At 40.1% G+C, this 9563-nt stretch overlaps 1 protein-coding gene across 6 annotated transcripts in view; it reads right to left on the reverse strand.

The window, feature by feature from the left end:
- The window catches only part of TRAPPC8 (trafficking protein particle complex subunit 8), a 90675-nt gene extending 81351 nt beyond the window's left edge, over positions 1-9324 (reverse strand). For 2 of the 6 annotated variants that reach the window (XM_089895048.1, XM_022586904.2), the window contains exons 1-2: positions 8840-9324; positions 2608-2802 (exon numbers count right to left, since the gene is read on the reverse strand). In XM_089895048.1, coding sequence (XP_089751174.1) covers positions 2608-2802; positions 8840-8996 — 352 coding nt within the window. In that variant the 5' untranslated portion in view covers positions 8997-9324. Of the gene's footprint in view, positions 1-2607; positions 2803-8839 lie in introns of those variants that run through there. The other 4 variants (XM_089895051.1, XM_089895049.1, XM_022586905.2 and 1 more) reach the window with 3 other exon arrangements.
- Between the last annotated feature and the right edge of the window lie 239 nt (positions 9325-9563).

The raw sequence follows: 9563 nt of genomic DNA on the forward strand, positions 1-9563 counted from the left end.
GGCTACAGAAAAGGGAAAGAAATCTCCAGAAAGGCAGCAGTGGAGCAGGCCTTGGAAAGCAACCAGACCACGACTGAGTAGAACAGTGTTTTGAAACTTTTATTTCATTATCTCCCCCCATGAGCCTTTTTAGACATTTTTCTAATTGATCATTCTCCCCAAAGAATACTTAAAAATATTCTTAGATACTTAGATATACTGTGTATCCATTTACAGACTGTGGTCCTTTGGAGAGCCACAAACCATTATAATATCTAATATTTTTGCTCCCCAAGTACCAAATTTTCACCCCATTGAGGAATGGTATCATTCCCCATTGAGAATGCCTGGAATAGAAAGAGAGAAGACTTCAGGAAGGAGATCTTAATAAATGGATTATCTCATAAATTAATCTGTCAAGGGGAAAATCTTACTGAGTGAGAGGCTATTAGAAGTCTGAGGGACTAGTAAAAAATACAAAGAACTCTGGGCAAGTTGTTTTTAAAAAGGCAATTACTAAATACTGAAAAAAAAAAAAAAGAGCTGTATAAGAATGAACTGAAAGCCCAACATTCGGCTCAACAGTGAAGAAGTGAATACTCAGTCACAGTACTGTAAACAGTGAGTATTAATCAAAAATTATAAAAACTGCATTAGGGAGATGGAGGAAGGAGAGTAATTAAGCTAAATCTTCATCAATTATAATGAGAAATCAATAAATAAAAATTTTAATTAAGCCATAAATAGCCATATAAAAATATTACTTAGAAACACAAAATGAATACCAGAGAAAAGAGTTGGTGGGGCAGGGGTGCAGAGAGCAGATCAACTGTTGCTCGTTCCTCTCAAGTCTTTTTAGCATTATGTCTCTGTGTATATATCATTCTGATAAATTAAATTTTTTTTATGTTAAAGGTATATAAGCTTTGGAGGTTAGGAAAATATTTTCAGTATAGAAAAAGATAATTTTTTTAAAATATGATAGTTAATCCTTCTCTGTGTGCCCCTCAGCACTTTGGCATATTGGATATGCCATCTCTCTATTACAACATATTGTCATCTTAAGATACTATAAAATCGAATGTATTACAATTATTGACCAGATATATGACTAATATATGAAGTTATATATAGCATCTCATTCATCTCTGATCTCAATGCAAAGCATACAGTAGGAAATCAATAAATATTTGTTACATGTATAATAAAAATATTAAAGTCCCTATAAAATAGAATCACGGGATTAAAGGTCTAGAAGAGGCCTTAAGACGTAATCTAGCCAATTCCTCTTGTTTTCAAAGAATAAAACTGATTCTGAATAAGTGACTTATTCAAGTTATCCAATTAACTACTGGATAACTCTGGCCCTTGATTCATTGCCCTTCACATCTCAACATGAATTTTCCATTGATGACAGAAATAGTTCAAATTCCACTGCTTTCTCCCAGAAATCTGCAAATTTTGCCTCATGTTGAAAACATGTTATGCCAGGAACTGCTTAAAATATGTATCCTGAAAATGGATTCTTTTGATTTACAAAGATAACCATAATCTTCTAAACTTAGTCTTATTAAGTTAACTTGCCTTGCTGGAATTAAAATTACAGAGAAAGAAGAAAAATTATAAACATTTAAACAAAATAAATCTACAAATACTTCTAACCATACAAGTGCAACCAACTAACTTGAGGATTTAAAACACGCCACTTAATTTCTCTTTGTATGTTTGGAAAAATCTTTAAATATGCAATTAAGAGGTGTTAAAGTAATAGATTATGAGTTATACTGATCTAAGATTATTTTATTAGGCTGCTAAAATATCCTAATTAGATGATGTACTTCTTTTTTTTTTTTTTGGCCGCACTATGCAGCATGCAGGATCTTGGATCGAACCTGTGCTCCCCTGCAGTGGAAGCGCACTGCCCTAACCACTAGACTGCCAGGGAACTCCCAGATGATGTACTTTTAATCTTTCCCCTCTAAAAATCTATCCCATGTCTCCCCATTAAGTCTTTTTCATACTGGAAAAGAGTCACACCAACCACTGCTAACTCACTTTACAGAGTATTACATAATTTTACCTACCAAGCCTATTATGAAAACATTTATCATTCAAATCAGATTAAGATCAAATATTTATTTATATATTATAAACATTTCCTCCACTTAGCGCTAAGCAAGATAAAAAATATAATAAACTTAATGCTTTTTATGTAATCACAGTATTACTTAATGTCACAAGAGAATAGTTTATCTACTGTTAGTTCTTTCATTCAAGAAATATTTATTATGCTTATGATCTAGGTATTACTTTAGATACTAGGAATAAAATAAAGAGCCAAAGTTCCTGCCCTCAAGGAGCTTGTATTAACTTTACAATTAGTACAAAAAAAATTTTTCATTATGAAAAAGTAAAGTGAAATCACATAATTCATAGTTATTTGAATGGCTGCCCGCTTACTTGACTGTAACCTCCTTAAAAGCAAGGACTTTTTTTTTCAACATTGTATTTCCAGGCTCTAGCACTCAGCAAGCACTTAAGTGTTGAATGATTTCCAAGTTATAGAATTACCTTTTCTAATAAAAAGAAAACGTCATTTTAAAAATAATGATAAACCTTATTACATACCACTGATGTTGAGGTCGTAATCTCCTGCCGTAATCACATTTGCTACTAATCCTTCTGCAGGCTGACTGCCAGAAACAACATCATTCAAAAGCTTCCGAATGGCTCCAGGCTGAGGTGGTTGGGTGATAATGTTGCTTACTGCTATCTTCAAGTTTTTGATTACGTGAAGCTGATTATTGGGATCTCTCATATGAACTTAAAAAGAAAAAAGAAAAAACCTTGAAATTATTTCTATACAAAGCATAACAGGCCAACTATTACAACAATAATAAACTGGGTTAATGGTTTATAGAGGATGCTCAATTTGGAAACCAGAAATTCCAAGTGGAACAGTCTTCGAGAATACAACTGACTTTACAACATTCCATTATACACCAAAAGGGCTAGCTAAACAGTCTAACCTTCCTCTCCCACAATGCTACTGCTCACAACTACTCTACTCTAGGTCCTTTCCTTCCTCTTATGTTAGAGTTGCCAGGGACCAACTACCATCCATACCAAATGTCTAATTCTCACCTCACCCTAAGGCTGGTCCACGGCAGTGTGAGGTCTATGGTATCAACACTGAAAACAGGAAAAGGGAAGAAAGGGAATTAAATGCTGCATGCAGGCTTCCTCTGCTTCTCCGATAGCAATGCCTCCATTCTCAGCCCCTATTCTAGTATCATAAAAATCAATGCTGCTCTGGTGCTGGATGTTGACAGTGAGGTGAGGCTGTGCGTGTGCTGGAACAGGAGGTATATGAGAACTCTCTGTATTTTCTGTTCAGTCTTGCTGTGAACCTAAAACTGCTCTAACAAATAAAGTCTATGAAAAAGAAAGAAAGGGAAAAAAAAAAAACAATGCCCAGATCCCTTCTCCTAACCCAGTACCTCCTGCCTCCTCTCTACCTTGGCTCAGTCTATGGGATTTATAACCAGTGGTTCAGGGCTTCAAGGCCAAGGAACAGGTTCTCAGGCGACTGTAGCAAGACAGTGTCCACGGTGCACAGAAGGAAATGTGAGCGTATTTTTTCTCATAAATATAATAAGACAAGATGATTAGTTGCCATGGTACTATAAGAAGCAGTCCACTGTATTGGTTAAGGGCCCAACTTTTGGAGTCAGACTTTATTTGAAATTCCAACCCACCACTTATTAACTGGGTTACCCTAAACAACTTTTAAACTTTCCCATGCTCAATTTCTTCATCTATAACATATAAAGAAAGTAATGTACTTTACAAGGTTATTTGAAGGATTTAGGTGAGATACTCTTAGAAGACACAGTAAGTGTAAAGCACTCAGCACAAGCCTGACACATGACTGTATAGTTAAGATGGAGGCAGCATGTACAACATACTCTATTTCAAGTACATCATGGATCATATACAAATACGAGGCACTTTTTGGAAAACTGACTTTGGGTACCTACCCATTAAAAACAGACGTTATTTTCACCAATGGAAAACACTTTATACCAAACTTTTAAGCTCAAGCGCGCCTACATTTTAAATAAAGTTACATCTGTTAAAAACTGTCTTCCTAAATTTCCTGTGTGTTCTGTTGACTTCTAAATCTTTAATTAAAAGACATTAAACAAAAATCTTTTTAAAATACTATATGTGGCATGAATACGTGTACTTGTATTGCAAAACTAAATATATGTACAGAAAGTATACACGCAAATTCCATTATAATGATTACCTATGATGAAAGAAGGAAAGAAATGGGACTGAGGAAGGGTAAAAAGGTGAATTCAGCTCTATCTATAATGTTTCTTTTTAAAGGAAAGGAAAAGATACAAAGCAAATAAGACAAGATTTCATTGGCTCTAGGTAATGAGGACCTGGATGTTTCTTGTATTCTCTGCATCCATCTGTAATTGTTTTCTAAATTATTTAAATAAACATATGCAGGCCTCTCTCCCTAATGAAACTTCTCAGCTGGTCTAACTATGAAACAGAGAGACCAAAAAACACAAAAATACTATGGTACATTTCTGATATTTTTAGAGTGTACTGTACAAGTACTTTCCTTGAAGGGTTGATCCATAATTGTCAAATAACATAAGTAGCCATGTATGTATTAAACCTCTTTCAAAATTTTAAATTGACTCTAGTATCCGCAAGTGTTAACACAAAAAGGTTATTCTAGTTGTGCCCTATATTCAGAACGGGTTAACCAGTTATTACGTTATTAGTTATTGGGTAATCTTACTAATAATCCAGAAATTAGTTATTATGTGTGGCAGCCAGACTCTGAAATGGCACCCAATGATCCCAGTTATTTCCTGGTATATACTCTGGTGGAGTCCCCTCCCACATCCCAGGACTGGTATGTGTGACCAATGGAACACAGCAAAAACAATGGTATACTACTTCTGAGATAAGGTTGTATGAGTTCAGGGCTCCCCTGGTGGCACAGTGGTTAAGAATACGTCTGCCAGTGCAGGGGACACGGGTTCGAGCCCTGGTCCGGGAGGATCCCATATGCTGCGGAGCAACTAAGCCCATGCGCCACAACTACAGAGCCTGCGCTCTAGAGCCTGTAAGCCACAACTACTGAGCCCATGTACCACAACTACTGAGCCCGCATGCCACAACTACTGAAGCCCACGTGCCTAGAGCCCGTGCTCCACAACAAGAGAAGCCACCGCAATGAGAAGCCCGTGCACCGCAACGAAGAGTAGCCCCCGCTCAACCCAACTAAAGAAAGCCCGCGTGCAGCAACGAAGACCCAACGCAGCCATAAATAAATAAATATATTTATATTTTTAAAAACAGGGTTCAGCCTCCATCTTGGTTCTGATCACTCCCTCTGGGATAAGCTAACTGCTATGTCATGGGGACACTCAGGGAACCTATGGAGAAGCCCACATGGCAGAGAATTGAGGTCTCAGGCCAGCATCCAGTGAGGAAGTGAGACTTGCCAACCATATGAGTGAGCTTGGAAGCGGATCCTCCAGCCCTAGATGACCACAGTCCCTGCTAACAGCTCCACTGTAACCTCAAGAGAGAACTGTCCAGCTAAGCCACTCCCAGATTCCTGAGAAACTGAGAGATAATAAATGCTTTTGTTTTAAGGTGCTAAGTTTGGGGGTAATTTGTTACACAACAATAGATAAGTAATATACTGGAGTAGCACAAAACCAACTTAGTAAAGAGAAAGGCAAAAGCTAAGAATGACTGAGAAATGCTCTTAAATCACACACAAAAAATCCAGAGGTTCAGAATTAAATAATTATTATCAAGGCTTCATTAAGATTATAATGTCACAAAAGGTGATGTTATGTATCATATAACATCTCAATTTCAGGGAGAAATTCAGCTCTACCATTACCTTACTTTTATAGACTACCATATAAATATAGTTTCTTGAATACTGTACTATGGAGCAACATTCCCCACTGTGCTGCCCATGGATTACTGGTTGCTCAAGATAGCTGTCTGAAAAATCAACTCCATGTTCAAATAAATTTGGGAAATACTGGATTAAGTTTTTAAAAGGTCTCTTTACAGCAAGTGTTCCCAGAACTCTCCATATGCTATTAAGCAAACTTATTTGACCACAAAATTTTTCCAGGAAACATACAACTGGTGTACTACAGAACATATTTTGAAAAATAAAATAATGGTATCTTTTGTTTTAACGTAGCACACAAAACTTTACTGTACTAAAAAAAAAAATTTTTTAACTCAATTGCTTATAAACCACACCAACTCCCCCAAAACTCCATACCCTTGCTTAAGAAATCTGTGAGTGCCACATATTTACCATTAGATATGAAATCAAAAATTCCTTTCCTAGAATTCAAGATCCTTCCTTATCTAGGTATTTTCCCTTACTATCCTGTACTCAATAGGGACTTCTCCCACTGTTCCCCCCAACCATTGAATCATAATTTATACCTTTGCCCATACCATTCTAACCTCATCCCTGTCTTCGACAGGGAATGCCCACCCTCTTCTTTTCCACCAACCGTCGACCTATTAAAGTCCAACTCACTATACTCCTTCCTTAAATCTTTTGCAGTCTACACAAGGAAAGCAGAGTACTGATTTCTGCCTCTATTCACTGCACTGTCCAATACAGGAGGCACCAGCCACATGTGTCTACTGAGTACTTGAAACATATCTAGTCCAAACTGAGATGTAATATAAGTGTAAAATGCACACCAAGTTTCAAAGACTTAGCAATAAAAAAAATGTAAAATAGCTCATTAAGATTGTTGTATATTTACTACATGTTGAAATGGCAACATTTTGGAAATATTGGGTTAAATAAGATATTACTTAAACTGCTTTCACCCATTTCTTTTCACCTTTTTAAATGTGACTACTAAATAAAAGTTATACATGTGATTCACATTATTTTACTACTGGACAGCACTGCTCCGTTGTGTGAATAGGTGATTCTAAATATTACCAGCAGATAAGACGACTTGATTAAGAACACCTTGTCTTGAATCAAATTGCCTGTTTTTAAATCTTTCCCACCTGTAAGACTGGACAAGTTAACATCTCTGGGCCTCAACGTCCTCAAATTTAAAATGGCATTAACGGTATCTACCTCATAGGACTCAAGGAGGACTCAAAGACAAATGCTACGTAAGTAGGTATAGGTGTTTGCATTATTATTCTTTATTAGCAAAGCAGAAAAGAGCACACAGCTCAAAATCAAACGCACTGTTTTGTCTTTTAAGAATTTAAGAATGTAGCGCGCTTTATTGTTTTTATTGACTTAGGACAATACTGGAGGAGGTGAGATGGATGGCTAAAGTACATGCTGAAGAAAATCCAAGTTCCCAATCTTTGCTTTATTGGATAGCTCTCTCTCTCTCTCCTTTAAATACAAAAGTGAGGGCTTCCCTGGTGGCACAGTGGTTAAGAATCTGCCTGCCAATGCAAGGGACACGGGTTCAAGCCCTGGCTCGGGAAGATCCCACATGCCGCGGAGCAACTAAGTCCGTGCGCCACAACCACTCAGCCTGCGCTCTAGAGCCCGTGAGCCACAACTACTGAACCCACGAGCCACAACTACTGAAGCCCGCACGCCTAGAGCCTGTGCTCTACAAGAGAAGCCACCGCAATGAGAAGCCGGCGCACCGCAACAAAGAGTAGGCCCTGCTCGCTGCAACTTAAAGCCCGTGCACAGCAACGAAGACCCGATACAGCCAAAAATAAATAAATTTATTTTAAAAAAATAATAAATACAAAAGCAAACTTACAATGGAGATATTCTCCCAAAGAATACACACGTGTGGCATGTAAATAAATAAATTTATGGCACAGCATTTTTTTGTGTGAAGTCATAACCAAAAAACCATGGTCGTTGGCTTGACACAGCTTTATTATAGAACCTTTTTATTTTAAAGTTCTTAACACAGAACTTTCCCTATACTTTACTATGTTCTGTTTGCAAAGTACAGGTAAAGATATTGGTTAAACCACACTTGACTATTATTACACTTACTTTTCCCTAATAAAGAATCTAAAGCTGGAGAAAACAGGCAGCTCTTCTATAAAAGATATTTCTCCCGTTGATTAAACTTTTAACTGAAAAAAAAATTCAGGACTTTTCCATCTCTATAAATCATAACTCCAACTATCTCGATTAAATTAACTACAACTTGTCCTTATTTCCTCGTCCATTAGGCAAAAAAAGGCTGCTGCAAGTTTCATTAATTTTATAATTCTTTTTATTTTCTTGAGAGATTAAGTAAAATACTGGATACCTAAGGAAATGTTTGAATTCTCAAAAGAAAAAAGTAAAATAACTGAACAGAACGCTTGAAGGGGATGCACCTCACTGCTAAAGAATATAATACTCAAGACAACTCTGAAAGCCCGGTTTAACTCCCAGGGGAAAATGATTCGTCGTCTTCCCCCTAAGACCTAATCGGTCTAACAGGGAGCATCTTCTTACCCTGCCCTGCCTTGCAACTTCCTAATTCCCTCCCTGTGGCGGCTGAGAACAGTCTCAATGCCCTTCTCTGGGACTCACATTTTTAATTACCTAACAGTGTGGCTGGTCGGGGAAGTGCCTAGAAAAACTGGAGATGAGGACCATGATGTCTAGACCACCTCACGGCCCCTCCTCCTGCGGCCACCGGAGACACCGCGGGGGCCCAGCCCAACGCCACTCTACCGGCTCCGGGATGTAAACACCGCCCTTCTCTTCCCTGCCCGCCCCCAACTTCCCTCTCCCGGCCCCAGCTTTGCGGGAGCTCAGTGGAAAGGGGAGACCACATACCCTCAGAAGTGAGGCGAGAGAAGGGCTTAAGCAACTCCGCGAAGCTAAGGTGATTGAGTCGAGTGAGCCGCTCGGCTTCGTCGCTACACAGCGCGGCGACACAGGGGACGAAGGAGTCCGGGATGAGCTCCTGCACTGATTGTACACACTGGGCCATCACCGCGGCAGAGGCAGCAGCGGCGCCCGCCCTCCGGCCCACTCTCAGAGGCTGATCCTGCGGCTGCAGCAGCTACTGCCGCCGCCCGCCGGCCTGGCCCGGCCCGGCTCGGCCGGGCGGGGCCCGACACTGAAGCCTTGAGACCAACAGAACAGACGCCGCCGCCTCGGCTCCCGGGGCACCCGCCACCGACCCCTCGCCGTCACCGCCGCTCCTCAGCGCTCGCCCCGGCGTCCTTGCATTCCACCCTGACAGGTGGAGACGCCAACAATCGCCAGTTAATCCTCCCGACGGCAAAGCGTTGGTCGCCGCCCGACAGGAACCGCCATGTTGGGGCCGAACCCTGACCCACCGGCGTACTTATCCCAGCAGCCCCCGCGCTCGCCCCTCACGTGACAGTGTTAAAAAAGATGGGGGCGGGGGAAGAAAGCCAGGGAGAGGGAAGCAAAAAGCGACCGAGGCCGGTCTGGAGGCTGGCGCCGGAAGTGCGACGGGTGGGCCCCCCCTACTGGGCAGGGTTGGGGCGGGGCTACGAGCGCGGTGGGCGGAGCCAGGCGCGGAGGCACG

The sequence above is a fragment of the Delphinapterus leucas genome, chromosome 14 (genome assembly GCF_059928025.1).
Source record: "Delphinapterus leucas isolate spDelLeu-1000000601 "Yukka" chromosome 14, BTC_Dleu_Yukka2, whole genome shotgun sequence".
NCBI lineage: Eukaryota > Metazoa > Chordata > Mammalia > Artiodactyla > Monodontidae > Delphinapterus > Delphinapterus leucas.